Below are 27,718 nucleotides of genomic sequence, written 5' to 3' on the forward strand. Positions count from 1 at the left end.
TAACTGCTCATACTTTCACCTCCTCCTCCTCATCATCATCATCATCATCATCCACGTCTACCTCCTATACCACTTCCTCCACTTCTCCTCCCCCTACTCCTCTTCCCACTCACACTCATCCTACTCCTCTTCTCCATCATCCTACTTCTCCTCCTATTCTCCATCATCCTACTTCTCCTCATGCTAAGGCTCCACCTTCTTCTCCACCTCCTCCTCCTCCTTCAAATCCACCCCCTTCCCTCCTCCTTTAGCTTCCCCTCCTCCTCCTTTATCATCCCCTTCCTCCTCCACCTCTCTTCTTAATCACCCTTCACCTCCTCCTCATGCACTCCTCCAACTCCTCCCCTCCCCTCATCCTTCATCTTCCCTCCCATCACCTCCTCCCAACCCTCCTCTTCCCCATCACCATCTCTTCTTAATCCTCCTCCTGTTCCTCCTCCTCCTACTCCTCCCCCTCCTACTACTCCTCCTCATCATTCCTTTTTCTCTTTGATTCATTTTGTATTCATCCCGGCCCTTTTATCTTTGTCAAACCATTTCTCATTTATTTCACTTCTCTTTAGCATCCAGCAGCCGCTGACCCCCCCCCCTCCACGGTGGAGCGCTTAATTCAAGCGCCTTTTTTATTTCTGCTTTTCGAGCGCGTCTATTTTTATGACGGATCCAAGTCGTTAAAGCTTTAAAAAGATTCCCTTTTACTCGGCCGGTCATCACTCATCCGGTGAGGACTTCTGGATTCTCTCTGGTGCGCAGTGCACTCTCAATGCGACTTGTGAACACTTTTCTGTCGATAAATTTCGTCTTCAATGGAACAAACTCGAGTGGAAGTGACTTGCTTTGTGCGTTTCCTGTGTTGGTTTAGTACTTGAAAATCAAGCATGATGTAGACCTACTCGCTCGTTGACAGAAATTGGTGTGAAATAGGGCTCACTTCCTTGTAGCTTTCTGTTGTGAATTTCAAGTTGTAGAATCAGTGGGTATGATAGGACGGCGTAGTTGCCAAGTTTTTTTCAGCGTTTTCTAAAGTAGATGGCTGTGAAAATCATACCGGTTATCTGATTAATTGTTCATTCTTTTTGATAATGATGAATTATATCTCAATTATATTTCATATGCCAGCAAAATATATCTTTTCATGATTTAAAAATAAATTCCCTTAATTGAGATTGGATGTTCTTCTTTCCTAATAGAGGGAATTCATACTATTAAACGAGCAACTTCTGTTTATATGTTTGTATTTCACCGGATCTCGAAAACGGCTCTAACGATTCTCACGAAATTCAGAAGATAGTAGGTTTATAATATAAAGATTCGATTGAACAAGGTCTCATCCCTTGGAAAACTCGCTGAAGGACATTAAAAGGATATATTATTATTCATCCATGAGAAAACAGCTGATAATAATTATTTCGTCGTATGTTGGTGACGGAAGTGAGTGAACGAGTTCATGTGTGTGGGAATGTGTCAAAATTATGACTCAGCTGTTGAACTTTTGTACGGTAATCATTCAATCAGGTACTTAGTGCCGGTTGCAGAAAAGCCGGGCTATTTTCAATCCTGATAAATTCCAGTAGATCCATCTTTTTGAAATGGTCTTCTCTGATTTGGTTCACGTGAAGTTAATCAGGATTAAAATTCAACCGGCTTTTGTGCAACTGGGCCTTTGTGAGGGAAATTTTTGCATTCCTCTGGGAATTAATCTCAATTTACTGTGATTAGATGGAACATTTCTGTATGAATGCTATTATAATTTCTTCTTTCGTAATAAATGTTTTATGCTTTTGTACTCCAGAGCGAAGCTCGGTCCCCGATATTATCTCTTAAATGTATTAAGAAAACGAATTCTTGAATTTAATCATTTCATAATTGATATATTCTTGAAACTATTTTTACAACCTGTTCAACATTTTCCCTTCAAGTTATTCAGTTTCCCAACAATACGATTGTTGTCATTTCAATACCTTTATGGAAATTTTCAAGCAATTTTTCATTGAATTTTTATAACGTTCTTTATTTATATGACCACACAGTAATGACATTTCATATGATATGAGTGATTATATATTATGATTACAATCCCTGTCATTCTTTTTCCTGACATTATTTAAAGCGGTCATCTCCATATCACTTTGTTGAAATTGAACAATATGCCTTCAAAATTCTTTATCAAATAGAATATAAATAAAAATAGAAATCCAAGTACCCTTTTTACGAAAAAAAATTAAGGTACCCCAATTTCCAAATTTCTATTGGCTACGTTTCAACGTCCCCTGAGTCCAAAAAAGTGGTTTTTGGGTATTGGTCTGTGTGTGTGTGTGTGTGTGTGTGTGTGTGTGTGTGTGTGTGTGTGTGTGTGTGTGTGTGTGTGTGTGTGTGTGTGTGTGTACACGATATCTCATCTCTCAATTAACAGAATGACTTGAAATTTGGAACTTAAGGTCCTCACACTATAAGGATCCGGCACGAACAATTTCATTCAAATGCAATACAAGATGGCGGCTAAAATGGCGAAAATGTTGTCAAAAACAGGGTTTTTCGTGATTTTCTCTAAAACGGCTCCAACGATTTTGATCAAATTCATACCTAATATAGTCATTGGTAAGCTCTATTAACTGCCACATAGTCCATATAGTGCCATAAGTCCCATATCTGTAAAAATTCCAGGAGCTCCGTCCCATTCATGCAAAGCTCGATTTCAGATTCCCAATTATCAGGCTCAAATACAATTGAAACAAAAAAATAAAATAAAGTGGAGTAGATTGAGCATGAAAATCTCTACAATTAATGTTCAGTAATATTTTTACCTAAAATTGAAAATAAGCTCGGAATTCGAGAAAATGTGATTATTCAATTGCAAACGGTTGGCAACTGTTGATTCTATTGAATCATTCACTATGAAGAGATAGCAGACCTCGTGTGTATCCAGCGTTATTGTCCTGTCACCAGCTGGCTCATGGGAGATGCGCGTGAACACTACCGTCAGGTGATGAATTTTCATAACGGCAAGGAAAGTTGTGTGAGTGCGCCACACCAGATTTTTAAAATTGTTTACTCACAACATGTTTCGGCTATATGATGTCACTAGCCGTCAGGCTCGCTTCGCTCGCCATATCCGTCTAGCCAGGGGGCTCCGCCCCCTGGACCCCCGACTGGATCGTCCAGGAATGAGATCAGCAGGCTCGCTTCGCTCGCCTGCATTTTTCATTTGAGCATTTTTATCATATGTTAGGACAATCCAGTCGGGGATTCAGACTAAACGGATATGGCGAACGAAGCGAGCCTGACGGCTAGTAATATAATATTCCCAGGATTGAAGTAGCAGTGCCCAATCAATTATTTTTCCGCGATAAATGCATTTAAATCTTCAACTTGGTGCCAACCTAACAAAGTCAACTCAACTTAATGCCAACCTGACAAAATTATTAATTTAGTTGCCAGTTAACAACTGTTTCGAAGAGGTACTCTATCTAGATTATAGTTCTATAGTAACATATGATATGGAAAAGCATTCTATCTGGAAGCCTCGATAACATTCATCCACTAATATTTTCACGCATGGGAACTGCGCAGTCCCCACGTAGGTGGAAAATTCAATTTTATCTTGAGTGCATTACTGTATAGCAGCACCCTGTTTTTGTAATGGGTATATTGGATTGATATTTTCAGTGCCATTAGCTAATTAATTCCAATTGATGATAAGTAACTTAGGACGGAAATTACTACTAATGAGCATAGATTACCTCCTTAGATAAGTGTACGTTTCTGTCATTCGGAATTTTTAAAGAGGTAAGATTAGAGAGTAAGTGGGAGCAGCCTACACTTAAGTTCACTTTGAGCGTAGGCTGATGTTGATGTACTTTCGTTGATTCGGGGAAAGCGTGTTCTCGGGCGTAGGTTGGCCCCGACTGATGCTAAGTAAACCTTTCTCCAAATATTGGAGACGGCTATTAATCCTTTCTCTCTGTTTACTCATCGATATTCGACGTCCCGGTTCTGTTTTGTGTTTCCTTTCGTCGTCAAGAGTGACACACCGAAGTACTCGACGCTGAATACTCGAGAGCACCTTCAAGTGGGGAGGGAAAGAGAGTAAGAGACGGACAGAGAGGAGAGAGAGATTGATTGATTGATTTATTGCCTTTATTAGGGCGGAGTTGGGACTCCTGGTCCTCTCTACCACACAACCCTTTACAATAAGAAAAAAATTAAATTACATAAATAGATTACTCAATAGATTACAAATAATTGATTACATATTATGTAATAAGATTACATAAGATTAATAATAGAAATAAATAAAGTTCTTAATAAAAATACAATCACATATAATAAAAGAGAATCTGGAAAACAATCAGAAATAGTATATTTCGCACCTAGAGCATAAAATGATATTTTTCCGACTCGAAATCGGTTTTCAAGTCCGAGGCCGTAGGCCGAGGTCTAGAAAAGATTAAGAGCCGGAAAAACATTTTTGCCCGTGGTGCGAACGTTATTTTTCGCCACACACAAAAATAAACAATATATATATATATATGAGAATAGTTGTTTACTAAGCACTTCCGAAAGCAGAAGTAAAAGGCGATAGCTCTAGCAAATCTAAATATCAGGTAATCTGAATATCAGGAAATTGTCCAAGTATTTTTATTTTTTATCCTGATTTGTCTAAATAACCTAAAAGATGATGTTCAATTATGTGGGAGGTTGAGTTTATACTTTTTTATTCTTTCAAATGACAATAAGATGATATTATTATAAATGTTCTAATTATTGAATAATGAACACAAATAATGAAAAGTTTTTTGATCAGCTGTTTTTTGATCACCTTTCTTAGTTCCATGTTAGCGGCTGGAAAAGGTACTCTTTCCGGCCTAGGCCGGAAAGAAACCTGTTCTGACGTCAGACGAGAGTCGTCTGCAAACAATGTCTTTCAGATCTACGTAGGGACTGGAAAACAGCTGCTTTCTGTGCAGTGTGGCGAAAACAATATTTTAATAGGATATTTCACTTGATAAATACTGTAAGAGAACCTATAAGAAATTATGATGATCTAAAAAAGTTGTCATTCACTCACACACGCACACAAAACACCCTAAAAATAAAGATTACACAAAGTAATTATACTAATTATCAGAAAACAATATAACAGAGTGAGAGAGAGAGAGAAAGAATGGAATTGAATTGAATAATAGCCTTCATTGACAGCGGAGTTAGGACTCTAGGTCCTCTCTAAAGGTCACAACCCTAAAGAGAGATATTTGATATTTATTTAATACATCTTACATTGACAGGTCTAACAAGACCTATGGCAAATTGGTAATAATAAACAAAATAATAGAGCATATTTGTAAAAATTCATGCTGAAAATGAGAATGATGGGTAATATGAATGAATTAAATCTCTCTGTTTACTCATCGATATGTGACGTCGCGTTTCTGTTTTGTGTTTCCTTTTTCGTCAAGGGTGACACACCGAAGTACTCGACGCAATACTGGAGAGCGCCTTCAAGTGGAGAGACAAAGAGTGTGTGAGAGAGATTCAGATTTAGATTCCTTTATTCATGTGTATAACAAAACAAAATTCAACTTACGTTCTAGCGTTAAAAATAATTCCAGTAAGAATAAAATAACATGATGAATCATATACAGACTGAAGAGTTTTACAATAATATTGAGCAAAGAAATATGATGAAATATTTACCCTATTTATTCCTTATTAGATTAAAAAAATGTTTTTCTTATTTTTAGAACTCGTGGCTGGAGCTCAAGGCTTCTTTTTCCAGTCACGCCAAAAACTATTGTAATTTAATGATTAATTGTTTTAGCGGAAAGATTATTATTGCATGAAAAATTTGTGTATTTCAGTGAAGTGGATCTAAAAATAGGAGGAATTCAGTTGTACAAAATGAGTTTCAATATTTTTCAAAACTGTATGATTTAACCGAATTGTTTCAGCGAAAATATTATTATTGCATGAAAAATGTGTTAATTTCAGTGAGGTGGATCTAAAAATTGGAGGAATTCAGTTGTATAAAATGAGTTGTCAAAACTGTATCTTTTATCATTTGAATTAGTTTGGAATAATATAAAATAGCTGATTAATTTACTTGTTATCAGTTATTTATATTTATTCAGTTAATTGGTTATATATTCATTGTTATCTGTATCTGTATATGAAGGGCACAGGGGAAAAACGAACAATATTCTCAGCTTAGGAGAAGGAGAATGAGAATGACTTGAGGTGATAAGAATGGACCTGAGAAAAGTATTCAGCAGAACATATTGGGAGATAACAATATAGTAAAAGAAGACACGTTTGAAATGTGAAGAAGAAGAAGAAGAAAAAAAAAGAAGAAGAAGAAGAAGAAGAAGAAGAAGAGAAGAAGAAGAAGAAGAAGAAGAAGAAGAAGAGAAGAAGAAGAAGAAGAAGAAGAAGAAGAAGAAGAAGAAGAAGAAGAAGAAGAAGAAGAAGAAGAAGAAGAAGAAGAATAAGATGAAGAAGGAGAAAAAGAGGAAGAAGAAGAAGAAGAAGAAGAAGAAGAAAAGATTGTATGACTTTGATCATTTTTCCCCTGTGCCCTTCATATATATTATCTGTTTATTGATATATTTGTATATTAAAAGATACACAGATAATTGGGGAATGAATGATTGGGGAAAGGATCAACAGGCTTAACCCAAAACTATTCCTTTTCCCAATTTTGATTAGAATAGTCCCTAAAATTGATTATACTCCATCACTTAATCAATTTGAGTTAAATTCTTAGTCCAGAACTATAATAATTGAAATTAGTCAATCCAAAGTAATCGAATAATTCCAGAAGAATAATCATATTCCAGATAGAGAATAATTCCATAATAAGAAGTTTGAGAAATGTTTTGTCTGGGACTGATAATTTGTTAATTTATTTTGTTGAAATATCACAATATTTGACTGATAAAACGGCACAAGCCCAAAAATCTTTCTCTTTCTGAATCTTTATCTTAATCTTATATCGAGACTTGATATACAATGGTCTAAGTTCTGAATTTAGTTTATCAAATTGACCAAAGTGGGGTTATTTTCATCAATAATAATATTTAAATAATATAATAATCTATTTATAATTTTAAAGGGATGATAATCAATTTATCACTGCATATTCAATAAATTTTCAACTACGTAATTAATGAGACAAGAGGATGGATGTGAGTATTCAACTCTGTAATTGAGAAATCTTTGAAAATGTGTTGTTTACTTGGGTAATACCGAAACAAAATGTAGCCTACCGCAAGAAGTTGGATGCTTACTTAGGCAATTGTTCTCAAGCGTTCCTCACACAGCCAGTGATTTATTCAATCAAAATCAGACCGAAGCTGCCAACTTATTGAACTTTCTCATTCAAGCTGTCTATGAATAATTTATCAGCTAATATCCGCAATGAGATTCGAAAACTTTCCAACTTGTTCTGTTAAAGTTCCACTGATTATGCACAGCAAACCGTTCCTCCAGTGCTTAAACTTCGCCAATGGTATTATAAGTTGGCGTTTTTCTGTCAAGTTCAACATTATTTCATCCGTTTCGACATTTTGAGTTCGTTAGAGATCAGTCGTCTTTTTGCCCGAAGCGTTCTTTCTTCACCTAATTCGAACATCTAATAACTGGATGCCAACTCCTTTTGCAGAGCTAGTGGTTTATTTGAATCTTGTATCTGCACTTCTAGTCTTTGTTCCTGTGGTTTGAAAGCATCTTTAGTATTTCTCAGACTCCCAACTTCGGAAAAATTTACCATCTCACTGTTCTTTGCTAAAACTGATTGGATTCTGGTCTGCTATCCAATGTGCTTTTTGGTGTTTCGTGGAACTTTTCTCTTTAGTTCTTTTCTAACTTATCTCAGAGCTTTTGTTAATATTATTATCCTTTAGCGATAATTTGTGAAGATGAATTGCAATCTCGTTCACCAGAGTTTGTCCAAAGAACAGGCTAATTTTTGTGATATTTTTTCTTTTATTGCTCGTTTCGCATATTTGTTCTCTAACTTTGTGTTTGTGAAATTTTCTCATTTACTGAACCCCCGTTATTCATTTAAGCACAGACTGCAGTTGATTTTATTCATAAGAATATTTTTACTATTAGGTTCACCTAATGTCAAAAATTAAAATTTTCAAGATAATGATAATTTAGATTCATCTTTAGGATAAATCATGCCTAGAATATCTGAGTTGGAATGAAGGTCATCATCTGTTGTTGTTCAACGGTTTCATTGGCCATATTTGGAATACTTGGGCGTGTTCAGTGTCGGCCAATGACAGAGCTCAACGTTGATTGGTAATTAACTAACGGCCAATTGTTGGGCTGCATTATACAGAGTGACGCAGAATAACGGGAACTTTTAAAAACGCCATAAAACATTAGTGGGAAGGGCAAAAATGATTTTATTTAAACTAATGTAAAGATCAAGACTTGCCATTTGAGAATTATTAATAAAATCTATCACTTTTTGACAATTACTTCTTCAAGATGGCTTCCTCCTGAACGAATAGGTCTACACTCTTGGAATCTGTGTTGACGATTCCTCATTGATCGCTGCAACATCTCTTCTGGGATATTGCGGACTTCATTTTTAATTCTGTTCAAAATTATTGATGAAATTTCGAGCGAAATCCACTCTGCACGGCATTATATGGCAACTGTGCGAATGAGTATTGCTTATTAACCGTGTAATCTCAGGATTAGGTTGCGTTTTCTGGTCCCATGATCTGTCCTCCTGCGATTTTCTGTTTGTGGAGCTAAAATCAAACGTTTTCACAACTTGACCAATAACTGTTGCTGAATCATAAAAGACAAATCAAAATCAAAGTAATCATATCCCAGCTGAAGTGTTGCAGCAATCGCTCAGGAATCTCAACACAGATTTCAAGAGTGTATTCGGGCAGGAGGAAGCCATCTTAAAGAAGTAATTGTCAAAAAGTGAAAGATGTTATTGATAATTCTCAAATGGCAAGTCTTGAAATTTACATTAGTTTGAATAAAATCATTTTTGCTTTTCCCACTAATGTTTTATGAAGTTTTTAAAAGTTCCCGTTATTCTGTGTCACCCTGTACATTCTGCTGCTCGTTGTCAACTCACTAGAGATTCATAAAGGTGTTATAACCGGAACTAGTATCTTAAAATCGTTGAAGAATCAATGGCATTGACAATATGATTTTTGCCATTCCACTGTTCATTCGAAATATATTTTTCTACTCCATTATTATTATCATCATCATCATCATCAACAAAACCATAATCATTATCATCATGATCATCATTAACGAAAAAACCATAATCATCATCATCATCTCATTCATCTCATTCACTCAAATATTTGATTTCCAATTTTTCCTCTCTCGATAGAGATTGGGCTTGAAAAGGAATTCTCCTTCACAGCAATCAAACCAATTACATTGCGAATTATGTTTGAATGTGGGAGACGTCACGTGAATATTGCTTTGAGTGGGATACCTGTGCTCCGGTTGCCATGGCAACGTATTTGATTTGCAGGAGGCAGAGTGGCAGGCTGATTCAGGAATAGACCTGGATTCCGCGCTCTCCACGAGCTAAGTTGATGTGCTACAAGTATCCTTCATTATCTTGAAAGCACGCTGAGGATTCGATGTACGGCTAACTGAAATTCAGCAGTGCCTCAATTCATAGGATTCTTGGTGAATTATTACTGTCCTTAGAAAGGTGGTATTATTTGATAGTTAGTAGTCGTTATGGGTAGTAGTAGCTATTGAAATGAAATGAAAAAGATTTTATTCATCCAAAAACTAGGACAATAACAGGAAAATCTGTCTCTTATCATCTCAACATAGAAATGTACAGTAATAATGATGTAACAAAATGATAAGATACTTTTATAAGAATGAATAAAACAAAAAACGCCCCGAGGCCTAGCCTGTGTAGGGTGAATTATTTAGCTAGTAGTCCTGTCTACTACCTTTTAGAACCTTGTTGTAACTCATTGCTGTAATTTAACTCATTCGTACCATTTCATTTTGATTCGAATATATGTTGAGAAAAAACAAAATGATTGAACAAATAATAGTGAATTCAACTAGAGACAAGATTGATCAAATTCTATCAATTTGGAAAATAATTGAAATGCTATGATTGAGCAAACAATGAATTATACTACAATCAAGAGCATTTAAATTCTATAAATTTAGTAGTCTTTCATTTTACCTGAAATGTGATTTGAAGTTTCATCAAACTTCATTCATATATTCCGGCACTTGACATAAAATTAGCATCCCTCGAATACACAGTCATCAAGCAGGAGTCTTATCATATATTTTTGGACGTTGAACAGATGTAGCATTGCAAATTCCGAGGGATTAGGCTAATTAATCTGTTTTTTTTTCTAATTTTATCTAAATCAATTTATTTTTCATCTAAAACACATCGATCAAAATCCAGAATTTACATTAGATTATAGACCATTTAAGAATCTCTAACAGATAAGTAGAAATATCTATTGTTTGGTTACATTAGAAAAGGTCTATTCCTTACATAATACACATTTCGATATACTATTTCATCTAGTATAGAAGATTATACTTCATATCTCACGAAGTTGTAGATGAAAAAAAATATTTTCCTCTCACTCAATCCTCATTTTTCCACTTCCCATTAACTTGTCTCATGATATATTTCATTATTTTATAGGTATTTCAATCATCGCATTGGATTAATATGATATTTTATTGGAAATTGTAAAGGAATAGTCATTTATAATTTATAATATTTAAAATCCTAATAGGAATTCTAGAATAAGGATAGTTGAAGCATTTTTCCACATTACTCGACTCTTTGCTATTCCACTACCTTTATATATTGTAAAGCTGTATTTTTTACTCGCCTCACATACGTAGAGAGATTTGCCAAATCATGTAGTGCTGTATCTAAATGCCCCACGTTGGGCGCCAAAATCATGTGGAGCGTGATTTGAAGGCTTCACACATGTAGAGTGAATCTTGTACTGAGTCAATGGTGTAGCGGCTATAAATTTTGTAATTGCGTGTGAGGACGCTGAGTGAACACCAGACTGATTGACTCACTACAAGACTCAATACAATTGTCGGAATCGCGGGAGGCCTAAACGCTCGCTCACCCTTGATTCCTCTAATGACAAATTGTATAATGATGAAATTTTTATAAGTAGTGTAGCGATCGCTAAACACTGAATACGGATACCTTAAAATTATTACCTGTGAAGAATGAGCATACAAAATCATACAGGTCGAGCAAAAATCCCGATGTAGCTAATTTACGGGACTGCGTCTCTAATAAGTTCTGAAGGATTAAAAAATATGGTATTTGGACCAAATATCGTTCAGAATATACTTCGAGAACAGAGTCTTGTCGGGTTTTAAGCTCTATTGTAGGAATTATATGATCTATGGCTGCCTCTGCTGTACAATTGATGCATTCGCTCCTAAGTCGAGGTAGGTAACAGATAAAAGCTGATATATGAGCAGGTAAGGACAAAGAATAAATATCTTGATCTGACCCCACTCGCTACATCCACTTAGACCTGTTCCAATATCCAGCTTAATTCAATTATTCTAATGATCGTATTCGATCGGTTCTTGATAATATAGAACGTATCAGACACAATAATTGACAGGCTTAAGAAATAATCGAACTCAGAAAGCGAATTAACAAAACTGAAATATATTACAATAAAATATGCAATCATACAGTGCAGATTCAGAATTTGATTTACAGGTTGATAATAATTTAGCATTAACAGAAGGAGTTAAAAATGTTCTTGTGCTTGCATGATACCATGCGTGATTCAACAGAATTTTACAATTGATAAAGTTTAACAGTTTTAAAAAAAATAGTGAGAAAGAATGAATTATAAAATATTTTTAAAAAATGCTCGGGGTCGTGGTTCAGGCAGCGGAGGATAGTTAATCAACTACAAATTCTTATAAATTCAATATGAATAAATTCTAGGCTCTTAAATGCTAAAGCGCTTGTCGGCGTGGCCAATAATTTAACGAAGAAAAATTTATGTTTTTCTGCACTGAAATATTTTCGAAGCGTAGATTGGGGCCCCTTATGACTTATAACTCACGTGAAATTCCTTGGTCGTCGTGGTTTCTTCTTTAGATCAAAAAATCGTTTGATCGACGGCAATCCAGGCTTCGGTTTCAGCACGTGGGGAATTTTAATTTAAATATCTCCTTCACGAATTAATTAAGGATAATTTACTTAAGCTTTTAAATTTATCGATTGATGAGAACAGAAATTTACGAATAACAAATAAATTGGCCTAAAATATCGGCTCACAAATAGAACATTTAAATCGAACAAGGAATTTTCACAAATAGGTCTTTGGTAACTATAAAAAGAGATCTGCACGGTGAGGATTTCAAAAGGGAAGTGCTCCTGTTTTCTCTAAGCTTTTAGGCTAGACCTTGCTTCTCGGAATCTCAATGTAATAATTTGCATAAAAATTTGCCATTGGTAGAACGCTTGTGACGTAAACATGACGTCAGTGGCAAGCAGTAGAGTACAATTCCTTTAATTACAATAATAATTTAATTTATGTAATTCTTAAAACTGCTTAATCTTCTAGACATAGTTCCTATCATACAATGTACACGTGCTAGTGTAACTGATAAGGCAGGGTTGGTGTCTGATAATAGATTAACATGTGTTGCTTTCAAACGATCACCGTCTTGGTGCTATTTCTATGCGCTGTGATTGGTTTAGACCTACCAAAGAGATTTAATTACCATGTGGTTCAGTTGAATTAAATTATTAATAAATTAATATTCTTGTACAATTTTTATTAGGTTTTGAGATATTATAATTAATTTCTGCCATTTTATCAATAATAGAATTTCATGCTATGACCTATTTAGTTACAATAAGACCTGACGCATAATACAATTTCTTAAATAATAAATAATTTCAACAATAATACATACATTTATTTTTTTTTTATTTGAAATTCTTGATCCTTTATTGATAGTTTTATAATTTTTAGAGATGATATTTTACCTTGCATGAAAACCGGCATGATATTTGACAATGCTTTGAATCAGTCAGCTGCGTTCGAACTGTTTTAAAAACATCTGATCGATAGTAAACAAAGGTAACCTCAAAATCAGTGAGCAATTCGTAAATAATTTGTGCTTTATTCGCAAATAATTATAATTTTATTGAATAATTTTCCTAGAAAAATATTCAGTACAGAACGGTACTCTTATCTAATATACAGTTATTGATAAGTAAGCTTTATCGCTCGGTCGCTAACTATTCCTTTAGCAAATTCTTTCATTTTAAAAGGTAATCACAATTTTTCTCTCTTCTCATGAGATCTATTTGAAAAATTCATCACAATATTTTCAATATTCAACTGTCTGTATATATTTTTACTTATTAATTTATTGTGATACAATTACAAATCATATGAATATGGTCGGATAGAACAACAGGCATAGCCCAAAACTATTCTTTTCCCAAATTTTGATAAATAATAACATGTCCGAAAAATAGGTTATGTTTTTTCTGTGGAAAGTTTAAGTTTAATTTTTGTCAAAAAATATATATGAAGTAGAAATTTGAATTTAGAATCTCATATTCACTGGTGAAATTCATAATTCCAATGACTGTTCTTTCCGATGTATGGCTAGTTTATGAATTTACTGTAATTCCTATGGAAACACAGTACTGTAATTCTCATTTTTCCATTCCAGTCCCATTGTCGTTTCTCAGGATGTATCAATTTCCTTATGAGGAAATAATATGATTTCTTATTCTAAAGGAATATTCTTGTATCGCATATGAACGGAAACACAGAACTCTGCTTGTTGTCTGACCATATATGAGTGCCTGAGCCTATCCCAATGTGGTGACGTGTTGTTTTATCCGTTCACCTCTCACTTCATTGATTTTATTGTGAATGGCGCCATGTAATAGGTATGCGTAGGTCGTGCTCAAGCTGAATCGAGCAATAAGCGTATGAATAACAGTATAAGGTCAGAGCAGGTGATCTGAATGTCAGGATACTCGTTCAATATCATTGCGAGCTGAAAATATGACAGAGTATAGATTGAAACCTCATTGAATAGGATCGAAACATCATACTTGAAGAATAAGGATTGTTGAAGTACTTCCCACAATCTTTATTTCAAACAATTTCAGTAGAGAATTCTTTCCCTTTTTCTTTTAAAAAGAAAAGGATTATTTCTAAGAGAAATATTCTCAATTTTCAAATTTCCAATTAAAACCATTTTTATCGTCCTCAACATTCTTCTTGGAATAATTCAATCATGAGCTGCCAATATTGATAAATCAACCGATATAGCAGTCTAATTTTACGTTAATAATAGCAAAATCAGATGGACTGCTATGTCGTTAAAAATGTGATAACGTTGAATCTTCAAAATCTTGTTCTGTTTCTACTAGTCATCTTTACAAAACAATCTAATTTCTGATGTATCTTCATTTTATGTTCATCTAACATGAAATCTTCATTTTATGTTCATTTATCAATTCAAAGAACAATCTAATACTCTATTTATCCTCTTTCTATGTTCAATTATTATCAATTGAGCTTGACATTTTATTGTTCTGTTTATTTCTCTTTTAACAGACTCACCCAGTGACCACTTATTACAACTTGACATGCCCTTGTACAATAAATAATCTGAGGCCCTGTTGCACAACAGCCGGTTAAATTTTAACCGTGATTAATTTTATGAGAACCAATCAGAGAAGCCGTCTTTTCAAAAACGCGTTTTGAAAAGACGGCTTCTCTGATTGGTTCTCGTGGAATTAATCACGGTTAAAATTTAACCGGCTGTTGTGCAACCGGCACTGAGAGTACAAGTAGTATGGGGTCGCTTGAACTCAATTTCTAATTATTCTCCAAAGAGAGTTAGTACTGTAATAGTTCTGTGAATAGCTCTGTTGTACGAGGGACAAAAATACGATAATGTTTGGTTGACACACCGATTATCAAATCTTATAGCAATAAAAAGATAGTTCGATTCATGGTTCTAGAAGTAGGCTTTAAGAATATTTATTCAGTTCGATTCAATCATACAGAATTATACAACTTCTAGAAAAGTAACATAGGCTAAAGCCCGAAACGGTTCCAATTCTAATTTATACAACAACCCATTGTTCTAGGTTATATTTCACTTAGATTTACATATTGTAGTAAAACTCCAATTAAATAAGAATATTCTGATGTTTTGTCATGAGTTCAAAAGTTTTATCAAGTCCATATTTAAAAAAAGTGGATATATCTACTGGATGTTTCAATCTTTATTTTTCATTGATACAATAGTTTTAGTTTTTTTCTGGGAAAATAAACATTTATTTATTTTATTTATTGTTATTTCGTTTTCATTTTTTGTGATGTGACCCAGAATTTTCCGTCACTTCGTGTTCTAATGGGGTGGTCATCATCCTCATTTACTTTGTTTTTTTTTGTGGGGTGGTCTCAATATATTCATCTTGTGTTGATAGATAAACATCCATCTAGGTAGGAAACGATCTGGTTGAGTGGTGCTACAACCAGCTTGACTTATAGCCTGTTTGCTATTAACAGCACAGTGTACAGCCGATGAAGGGTGAAACGGTTAATTCTGTGTCGGAATACGCGTCTTCTCAGTGTTACAACCAAGCCGAAATAGTTTTCTAGTGGAATCTGAGACGCTTTATTGCTTCTGAAAGGCCTCTAACAGGGTCTATCTGTATCGACCATCCTAAACACTCCCAAAGCAGTTGGCGGTTATAGCTCTTCAGCAGCTATAGTCAGACTCATTCCAAATTGACAGCATTTCCCCTAAATAGCATTGATGCTTCCGGTTTAAACTAATACTGACAGTTGTTTCAGGTAATATGTTGTAGTGTGGCCAACTACAAACTGGCAGCATTACTTATATAAATAACATAGATGCTTCCTATTTAATCTATGCTGACATTTTAAGTGAATTTTGGATCAGACTTACAGCTTGCACTCTCGTCTTATTACACACTACACACGTTCTTCTTCACTGCCACTGTTTCACTACTATTGGAAGCTTTCTAGTGGTAATAGTATAGTGCTATGCCTTGCTCTCAACATGTGTATGGCCACGAAATCACTTTAGACTGTCAGAATAGGTTCAATGGGAATTATTAATGTTATTTATTGGGAGCGCTGGGAGTTTGAAGTGAATCTCAGATCTCATTGTAACGTATTCCATGAAAAGAGTGTCAGTATTAGTTAAATGGGAAGCATTAATGTTGTTGATAGGGGAATGCTGACAGTTTAAAGTGAATTCACTACAACTTATTCCATGAAAGAGTGTCAGTATTGGTTGAGTAAAATTTTATTATTGTTATTTATGGGGAAAGCTGACAGCTTATAGTGAATCTTACCACAACTTATTCCATGAAAGAGTGTCAGTATTAGTTAAATGGGAAGCATTAATGTTGTTGATAGGGGAATGCTGACAGTATAAGGTGAAACTCACTACAACTTATTCCATGAAAGAGTGTCAGTATTGGTTGAATAAAATTTATTAATGTTATTTATGTGGAGAGCTGACAGATTCAAGTGAATCTCACAATGAGATATTTCGGATATTACATGGATACATTTGATGGTTTGATCCTCTCAAATGAAAGTAAGCCTACTTGTGTTTAAGTGAGTTTTATGAACATCATAAGACACCAATCAAATGACTTGTGTTTCCTGTTAGCTTGGTATTAAAGGTTTATGTTGTGACTGGAAATGGTTCACAGTGTTATTGTGACAATTTGAAACGGCAGCTGATGAAATTGTTTGTTTACTGTCGAGCGTGACAGTATATTTTATGGTGTGTTTGTGATTGTTAGTTTGAGTGTTGTCTGGAAAGGGTTGAGCTTGGAGCTTGGAGCTTTGGAGCGTTGAGCTTAATTTGTCACCTCTTTGATTCGTTGATTGCTCTGTCTGCTTACAATAAATTTGAGAAATTGAAGTTTTTCTCTTCACTTGCTTTCACAAATCTCTTCTAAGGCTGGACACACTCCGATTAGTCAAGACAAGACTAATCACGTTTAGTCATAATAATTCACATAATTGCTTATGGAGTCATGTCTAATTGCAATGACTAATCAGTGTGAGTAGCGTCATAACCAGCAATGTGAAGTATTGTGACTAAAAGTGACTAGCCTTGTCTTGACTAACTGGTGTGTGCCTAGCCTTATCGTGACTAAAAGACAACGATTCTCTACAAACTTTGAGCTGAGAACTGTATTCACTTTATTTATCAATAGAATCAAATCATATCATTTAATAATAATATGAACAAAGTTTGATAATACAATAGTTATTGAATATGTTGATTAATTGGAAAGAAATTTAAATTCAGAGAATGATGTTTCACGAATAGATTAGGATAAGTAGATGTTGAATAGATTTTGGTCTAATTTCTTCTCTCTGGTTTTGGAAGTTTTCTATATGTTTTAATTATCTAGTATAATATTGCTATTTCTACAATTGAATGAAATTGCTTCAGATGAAGTCACTAACCCGACACTGCCTAATACTGACCTTCCACTGCCTGACATGAACAAAAATTATTTGAGAACTCTCTTTCAAAATGACTTCCACTTTGTATTTTTGTTGCAAACAAGAATTTATCAAATCTCCACCCTATTTGTGTATATTTTATAACTGACATTCGAAAAATTGTCATTTCAAGATCTGAATGTTTTCTTTTTAATTCCGCTATCCACATTGATGGGTTTATATTAGATAGTACAGACTTGGGCTAGGCGCACACCAGTTAGTCAAGACAAGACATGATCAGACACGTTTAGTCACAATACTTCACATTGTTGCTTATGATGACATGTCTAATTGCAATGACTAATCAGTGTGAGTTGCGTCATAAGCAACAATGTGAAGTATTGTGACTAAACGTGTTATCACGAATCTCTTCATTATTGTGACTAAGAGTTAACGATTCTCTGTGAACTATGAACTGAGAACTATATTCACTTTATTCGATATCAATATGAATCTATGTTTGAAAACTCTGCATTGAAGATGTTAATAACTTGGGAAGAAAATTTAATTCAGAGAAGGATGCTTCACCAATAGAGAATAGGCTTTAGGAATATTGTGTTGAATGAGTCACAGCTTCTGTCTAATGGTCTGCTCTCTGAAGTTTCTCTGTTTCTTGTTAAGCAATAATAATTGTTCCTCTGATGTTTTTCCATCATTCTATCAATTGCTATTGCCACAATTGTTTTGGAAACATTTTATATTAAGTATATTCTTCCAAATTCTACCATTGTTTAAAGTTCTTGCTATGATAACAACCACCGCACTGCGTTTTTACTATTTACTATACAAGTCGTTCATATATTTGAATAATTTCTTATTCATATTCTACTTCGACATCTCAGTCTCACTTTCAATTCTGATTCATTTGTCTCAAAACAAATGCTTGATATAATTACATGAGAATGTATGCTTGCCTTTGAATATTATGCATAAAAGGCCTAACGTCTTACTAAAAGTTCTAACTAGCACTATCCCCATTTTAAACATAATTTTGGCTTTATAATGAAATTCTGAGCTTGAAAATAAACGATAATGTGAAGTTATTACACATTTTCACATAAAAAAAAATCAATTTATTACATCTCTTTTGCATAACAATCACTAAATTAATTTTCTATTGAATTACACGGCTGTACACAGGCTAACTTCATAAGGAAGGTAAATTATTTTTTACCCTTCTTCTTCTTTCACTTTTCTTTATTTTTTACATTTTTAATTTATTTTTTCTTTCTTGTACATTCTCCCGATTTGCGAATTGAATTTGTGAAATTGAATAAGTTGTAATAAATTATCATTATTCTACTGCCTGTCAAGAACGCAAATGAATCATTATTCAATTTTCACCATCTTTGTGTCAACTGTCAATCGAAGAACGACAATTTCAAGTATAATTTTTTTCTTGTACAATTTTCCATTGACGTTGATGGATTCATACATATACGAATCATATTATTAAAGGAATGAATTCCCATTTTGATTCTTTGGGACAACATAAGTGGAAAATTAACACCAATCATGGAACCGTCTAGAGAATTGTTGTGACAGAATACTCTTACAAGTCAATAAACCTACTCTTGATGGTAAACAATCTTATCAATCCATAATTTTCATAAATAATTCGGGTTGAATTTACCCCTCGTCACAAATCCTACAAGTCTTCAATCACGATTTAATCTTCACATTCCGTAGCTGTTTGCGAATGATTTATTGGATCCGAGAAGAGGAGACAGCTACTTTGAATAGGATTACACAGGACAAGGTGGAATGTTGAAAAAGTTCAGTGGCCTTGTAAAAAACGAAAAACGAATATTTATAAGGAATAAGGGTCGAGCGCGTGTGTTGGTTATTTTCCGGATCAACAGCAGTTGGGTTATAAATAAACAAGTGGTAGACGTGTTTCCGAAGTGGCTCAAAATTAGATGTACCTGCCGAGGGGGAGCCAGTAGCTCTTCCAGGAACACCTTTTTATTTTCTCCACCCACCTTCTTCCACGAAAACATCTCTAATCTCCGATTATCTTCGGCGTAATTGGATGATTTCTGTCACCATTGACATCCTTATCAAACTCTAATGAAAGATTGACACTCACTTTTTATTTTTGTTTCTTAGAAACAACAGGGTGGACTCGTGAAGAAAGTGACAGCTCTTTGTTAGAAGAACAGGAAATGAATGAATTTTAGTGGGCTGCTACCTCTTAAAACCACCCTTTAGAACCTGACATCTGTTGAAGTGTTGAGAAGCTTTGCACAAAAAAACCTTGACTAGTAGCTAATTTAGTTTGGTTTGCTTTTATCGAGATTTCCCTCTTATTTTGAAAAAAATGTTTTCTTTCTGTCATTCTTTGTATCCATCTTTCATTTCAATAAGTCAATTTCAATAAGATTTTCACGATCTTGAAGATAGATCACGTTACCGTTGGTACCAACGGGACCAATCTAATCCTCTATTTTCTCTTATTTGCAATTCGTACAGTCTTTTGCGCCTTGAACGCAGGCATTTCGCTCTTCATAAGCTTATGCTATGCTTATTATATCTGTATCTCAATTTTTTTCTACAAATACAGATATAATAAGTTCAACATCAGCTGATGAAAAGCGAAATGCTCATGTTTGTGGCGCATAAGTATGTACGCTCATCAGTATGATGTTATGGTGTTCCTCTATGATAAATAATAATAATAATAAAAGCCTTTATTGGTTCCCAACACTATACAATAATACAAAATAATATGTAGAAAGAATGAACATCTTTGCTAAACTGAAAATATTAAATAACATTACTGAATTAGCTAGCTTTTTCAAATAGTCCAAACTTCATTATTAGTATACAAGATTAAATAAAAAGAAAATGCAAAAATGTTCTTATCATTTATTTGTGGAAACCAGGTCCTCATTGGACATAGGCCTCTCCCAGGTTCCTCCATCTATCTCTATCTTTTGCATACACTGCCCACCTATCCCCAGACACTTTCACAATGTCGTCTTCCCATGATATGATAAATAGTTCATCTTTATTGGTACAATTGGATTGACAAGAATCTTTGAATTATTTGTAATTTCGATAACATTTTTGTTTGACCAGAAACATTTTGTTTTCTTTGTTCCAGATGCTTTTCAAAAAGACTGAAGACTTGGAAAATTTGCCGCCCTATTTCCACCTCGGATAAATGAAGTTTTCTAACCTTCAATGGAGACACGACTCGATTTGACGACTTAATCACAAGTTGGAGCATCAGGGTGGCATTGCTGATTCCGTAATGCCAGTTTCGGTATCATCGCAGAAACAAGATGGCCGCCGGAAATTCGCCCCCCGTCTGGAAGCACACAAAATGGCGTACCGACTGCAAAATCGACAGATAGCCGATGACGTCATTCGGGCATTTTCCTGCTGCCACAGTGATTGTATACTACTTTGTGATAAGTCCGACCGTAGATGTATTGTTTCGAACTTAGGTGAAAGCTAGAGAGGAACAGACATTTTTCTGTGATTTCTGTAGCGGTGAAATAGTTGAAAACGCTTATAAAATCAAATTTTAGTTAGGAACAAAGCCTGACAATATTGGAGTATATAGTCAAGGTTTAGAAAGTTTGGAGTTGTGTTGTATGTGTGATAGTGAAAACGTCGGTTATTGATGAGTTAATTTTATAAAAGATTGTTAGGTTTGTTTGATTTTGTGTGTGCAAATCTTTACATCTGCTTGCTAGTGAAGCAGAAACAAATTGCTGGTCGAACAAATAATATAGATACAGTGATATCTAGTGAAGATAGAAATAATACTCTATCGCGGTGAGTTTGAGAAGATAATAAACTTGAAGTGTGAGCGATAATAATTTATATAGTTTTCAAAAATGCCATCGAATCGCACCAATGACAAGACGGCACTTCTCAACGGGTCCAGTTTGGTTTCAAATAATCCCGCCAAACAAAACGGCGGCTGTAGTATTGTGGTGGGGAGTCTGCGGCGGTACAGCAAGCAACGTCTGCAGAGCACCTATCACCAGCATTTGCGTGCGGGAGGATTGATGGTTGCAAGTCCTTACTGCAAGTGCTGTCTGCTGAAGCCGGTCACTGTGAAGAGATGCGTGGCTGGTCTGCTGATCCTCAGCCTGCTGTCCATTCTCTACTACACGCATTACTTGAACTCGCCGTTCAGCAGGTAAGCCACAACGTGCCATTTGCTACTAATCACTTGTGTATCTTGTCTTTGTCTTACACATGATTTCTGCTACTATAGTAAGAATTAAAACAACCTCCGACTTAGATATATAAATGACCTTTTATTTGCACTTTACAAAATTGAAAAATTTGTGGACAAAGTTGAGGCAATAACGCTAGGCGCACACCAGTTGGTCAAGACAAGACAAGACATGATCAGACACGTTTAGTCACAGTACTTCACATAGTTGCTTATGACGCAACTTACACTGATTAGTCATTGCAATTGGACGTGTCTTCATAAGCAACAATGTGAAGTATTGTGACTAAAAGTGTCTGATCATGTCTTGTCTTGTCTTGACTAACCGGTGTACGCCCAGCCTTAGAGCCCCATCTTCCACTTAATCCACTAGGGATATGCGGAGCAGAGAGATGGAGGGATTTAGAATACCAGATCAGCCAATTACAGTGATGAATCCAGTAATAGAAAGAATCGCGGTTGTCAAGTTGACGATCAGACTCAGTTGATGCAGTGCTTTCATAGAGGAACCTATGTATGTGTATCATGAGGTATTAAACACTCACTAATAAAGACTACAAGACTAAACGCTGTCCGCTTTAGCACGGCAACATCGCCGCCGCTGTATCCCTACTTTTTTCATCTTTGCAAAAACCTCCAATTCGGAAGTAGTTTAAATTCGACTGTAATAATTTCTTGTATATCTTGACAAATTTAGGCAATAACAAACTAATGTTCATTTTACTCTACAATTGCAATCAATTCAAGATTCAGCAAAAATAAGATGTACAGTACATAAAATACAATATAATCGCACCTGGATATAACCATAACCTCCTCCTGTATTAGATGAGGCTATGATATAACTCATCTCGAATGACTGGGAGGAAATTTCATTGATGTATCGGGGTAATATTATATACGAGTGTACCTTGACTACGGAATCAACCTGTCCCTCAATGTTTTGTTTGAAAGCAAAGCTCTGTTGTACTTTATGGAAAAATATGAAAAATGCGTTTATAAGCTATGAGATAGCTATATAATATCAACATGTATAATATCAACATGGAAGAACACTTGATAGAATGTAGGAAGTCAGAGTAATTGGCCTTCTTCTGGGAAAACCTACTTCAGGAATTTGTTCATATTATTTTCCTCAACGGTTATCTCTTTCAGTGATATTGAGATTCCAAAAATTCCATCTCTCAGCTTCAATTTGAATAATATACAACTCTGTTGAATATCATTCATAATGAAATGGGGAGATTGGTTTGTGATTCTGGTTTAAATTTGGGTTTCCCTCTATAGGTTTGTGTAATTATTTACTGGAATTTGAATCTAGGTAATCACTTCCTGTTTGTTACAAGTGTTGAGATTTCTGTCACAACGGAGCTCAGTTACTGATGCAGGCTACCTTTGTGCAACAAAGAAATAATAATTATTCAACATTTTAGAAAAATATTTTTTCTGTTACAAATTCATCTTGTTTGATTTTTCATCTGATCCGTGAGAGATGAATTGAGGTTACTGTGAATTGTGTATTTAGGAATCCATTCTATTCCACAATCCTTTCCATTCTTGTTCTTTAATAAGGAATAGATTCACTTCTTGTACCAAGATACGATATACTTGTATTCCCATATATACCCATATACATATTTAGTGATTACAACCATGGAGTAATAAAGAAAACTATAGACAGATTATCTCTGTCATCTCTGCTACAACCAACAAACAAATACAAGCTCTGATTTACAAATAAGCTCTGATTTATTACATTATAATAAATTATAAAATTAAAAGAAGTTATTAGAGTCACCAGAATTTATAAGAAGAAACCAGTGTCTAGGTAGTACAGTTACCAGTACTAAAAGAATATTAATAGTTCTGAATTCACTAGTATGAGGGATAAATTATCTCATAAATATCAAAAGAGTATATCAAATCTAGTCAACAGAATTGGTAAGAAGAGGTCAGTGTCTAGGTGGTATAGTCACCAGTACTATACACAGATTAATAGATCTGCATTCACTAGTTGACCGAACGAAGTGAGGTCTAAGATTCAAGTCGACGGTTTGGCATTTCTCTTAATGTTTAAATGTTTATATGTTTATATATTTATATGTTGCGCATTTACGGCGAAACGCGGTAATAGATTTTCATGGAATTTGCCAGGTATGTTCCTTTTTAAATAGCGCGTCGACGTATATACAAGGTTTTTGGAAATTTTGCATTTCAAGGATAATATAAAAGGAAAAAGGAGCCTCCTTCATACGCCAATATTAGAGTAAAAATCAGACTATAGAATTATTCATCATAAATCAGCTGACAATTGATTACACAGATGTGTGGAGAGGCCAGTCTATTACTGTATTTGTATGAGGTCTATAGCTTCAATCAAATACATTAAAGAGGTATGCATCTTTAAGCTGGGTTTACACCAAAGTTATTAACAAAATGGTTATAACTTAATCCTTGTAGATTCTATTAGATTGAACGGAAGTTGACAAACACATATGTTCATCATGTGTATGATAAGTTATGTTCAATCTAATATTATCTAAAAGGATTGAGTTATTAAAATTTTTTAAATAAATTTGGTCTAATCGCAGCTTTAAGTTCGTTGGTTTCAATATTTTGTTTTGCAGTCATGGTATTATTATGCTTGCCCATCAGTATCAATATTCTCATATTCGGAAAAACTAATTTAATAGGTGAATAAAAATAAACAAATTAACTAAATAATGCTGGAGAAATTATACTATTTTTGATTCTAAAAAATTAATTTTCATCAGATAGAAGGATCATCACGGAACTGGATGAATTATATCATATGGAATACAAATTCAAACGTGAACTGAGTTTGTTTACATTTTAAAACAGTTGACATCTAGTACTTGTGGATGAGAATACTGCGTGAGGTCTACTGTTCACAGAACTACTAGTATAAGGGATCATTATCTCATAGATATCAAAAAAGTATTTCAAATCTAGTCGCAAAATGATATTTCATACTATTCAATCCTCTTGGATACAATTTTGTGAGGATGATATGAAACGACAGTGCACAGTTGGGATATTATAGAAGCAGCAGCCGCTTTCTCACATATATGACTTGGTGGGGTGCCTTAGGCCAGTAAGCTTGGTAGCCTTGGTAGGCAGGCCAAATCCCATTCATACGACGTCCTATCACGTGATATCGTGTATCATGTGCTGCTAACGCCGCCGCCACCGCAGCTGAAAAGAAATCGTACGGCTTCTATTCAATTCGAGCGCGTTTCTAGCCACTGCCATCATCATCATCATCATCATTGTCATCGTCTGCTGGCGGCGTAAAGCAATAAAACCGCCGGGGAATATTCATGCCAACCCATCAAATCATTGTATGATGTTCCTCCTTCATCAGGGGGGTATTCCCCCCTCTTCTTTAGGGGGTGTTCTCCCCTCCTTCATCAGCTGGTGAATACTTTTTCTCCCCAGCTCGACTCGAAGTCATGTCTCGCCCTTTTCAGCTCTAGAATAACACGGAAGGAAATGTGTGGCGTCGTATGAATCAAATGTGCATTTCGATAATTACTGTAGGATTGTTGTGTGTTGTGTGTTGCTAGGGTTCGCTCATTTGTTGTTGACAAGGGTGATTATAGTATGGAATGATCTTATATTATATCAGTTCTTATGTTTTAATATCGTATTCCAATAGGGCTACTTGAGGTGTTATTTGAAAGAATATTGTTTCATATTATCCATTTGATTTTGTTAGTTACTAACTTTCTTTTCATTATTTGTTCTCATAAAGTCACCTTATTTGTAATATTTGGCGTGTCTAGTCTCGGCCAATGGCAGTAGAGCTCGACCTTGATTGGTCCACAGCTAATGGCCAATCGTAGAGCTTCACCCACACTTTATATTTTGTTGCTCAACGTCAACTCTTTCAATTTATTAGAGATTGAAAAAAGAGTGTCAACCGATACTGGTATTGTGATCAGAGATCAAATCACTTGAAATTTTCTTCTGTTACAATCAATAATCTCCTCTATTTTCTCTGTTAGTTTATCACTGTCCGAAGCTTTTTTATATGGCGACGTTCATTCAGTTTTTCTTTGTTTTCCACTATCAAATATACCAGTCCACTTGGAAAATGACTAGACACTAATATAAAGAAACTTTCATTATGTTACCATGTAATGAATAGATTCAGGGAATTCCATAGAAAGAGCAATGTGCATTTGAATAGCCGAAGTTGACTTGCAACAGAGTTAACTTTGAACTCGGCGACTGTTGACGTTTAGTTTTGAAACAGTGATGTTGAAGTGAGAGAGAGACCCCGATTAGCTGATCAAAACTTGGCCCAATATCCTTAATCCCACATAATGCTTTCAGGATTTTGCCAAGCAACTTGGATCGTTAATATTTGAAAGTTCATTGTTTGTCTAAGCTTTTGATTCTAAGCTGGGGACCGCCTCGTTTGCAACGTGTCTTCTGAACCGAACTTATTCAGCTCGTAATTTCGATAAGGATAATGTTGATGTTTGACATTCTGGAGCTTTATCCCAGCTCCAATCCGTTCCCACTGGATGTCAAACTGTCAATAAAACTGGATAAAGCTGGGCAACTTGATAAACTTGTGAGTGAATTCACACCATTGTTCGCCGTGATTGATTTGGTGTCACTCTTGACAAATATTGAATTTGAATTGTTTGAAATCAAATCTACAATACATTGTAGTAAACAGCTATGAAACCTATGAACATCAATACAGTATTAATAAGCCTTCTGTTGAACCTCTGTGAACTTGACTGAGATCACAATGCTTTCATCAATTAGAATTATTAGAATATTTTTTTTTACATTCCAAGTTGAAATTTATTTCTCTCATTCTCATTCCTTTACTTCTTTGGATATTTTTCATGCAACATTGAAATTGAAATTTATTCACAACACTGACATGTTTTACAAATATTTTTACAATGCAATTATTATAAAGAAACAGTATCATGATGGAAAAAAGAAAAGGACTTCAGTAGCAGTTAACAGCTGTGGTTGAAGTTCTACACTATTGTTATTGTACATAATAATATGAACGAGACAGTCACTTGATTTTGATAACCAAAAAAAAAATCTTTGTCAATTCCACACAAACAGAATTAGAGCAATTAGTAAAAAACAAAGAAGGAATAATATTAAAACCTGAAAAAACAGATAAAATATAATTTCCTAAAGTACCTAAACATCTGTACAGTAAATATATAACATAAAAAGAATAAATAAAAAATGAATAAATAAATAAACCTCTGTCACCAGCCAAATTTTTAATAATTGAGTTTAAAACCAGTCAAATTGAGCATCAGTAAAGTGACAAATGAAGGCAAAAGTTAAATTTAGTACAAAATTACCTCTGTACTTACTGTTTTACATCTGTGAATTTAACTGAGCTCACGATAATTCTATCTATTAGTTTAGAATTGTAGCATCAATACAGTATAAATAAGCTTTCTCACCCCTGTGAACCTGACTGAGTTTACAATGTCAACTTCTATCAATTAGTTTAGAATTGGGCTTGTATTTATGTGGGAGGCACATCGTAGTGTTTCTTTATTATCAATAATTACTTGCTTTTAAAATAAAAACTTGATTTTATCACATAATGTGATTCACATCCTCCAACAATTTACAATAAACTGTTATCCACGGAGCTTGGAACTCCTTCCATAAAATTGAATATTTTTGGTTTAGTAGTCCTGATAAATTGCATATCATCTCATTCAAACTAACTACATTTATAAATATCTTCAAATAATAATTCATTTATAATAATCATCAAAATATCCATTAAATTTGGGCTTGTGAATACAGAAACTTACAGTGAAAAATTGATAGAATATGCAGTACTAACAACCAATATTATAAATAACCATTAAAAAATTTGACTAGAATTCTTTGATTGAAATGAATATTCCAGTTC

General features: G+C 34.6%; 1 protein-coding gene across 3 annotated transcripts in view; it reads left to right on the plus strand.

Annotated features, from left to right (window-relative positions):
• LOC111049384 (bifunctional heparan sulfate N-deacetylase/N-sulfotransferase) overlaps positions 1 to 27,718 on the plus strand; it is a 210,934-nt gene that overhangs the window by 90,758 nt on the left and 92,458 nt on the right. For all 3 annotated transcript variants that reach the window (XM_039437594.1, XM_039437595.1, XM_039437592.1), the window contains one exon: positions 20,689 to 21,738. In XM_039437594.1, coding sequence (XP_039293528.1) covers positions 21,431 to 21,738 — 308 coding nt within the window. In that variant the 5' untranslated portion in view covers positions 20,689 to 21,430. The remainder of the gene's footprint in view (positions 1 to 20,688; positions 21,739 to 27,718) is intronic.

This window comes from Nilaparvata lugens, chromosome 11, assembly GCF_014356525.2.
Source record: "Nilaparvata lugens isolate BPH chromosome 11, ASM1435652v1, whole genome shotgun sequence".
Lineage (NCBI taxonomy): Eukaryota > Metazoa > Arthropoda > Insecta > Hemiptera > Delphacidae > Nilaparvata > Nilaparvata lugens.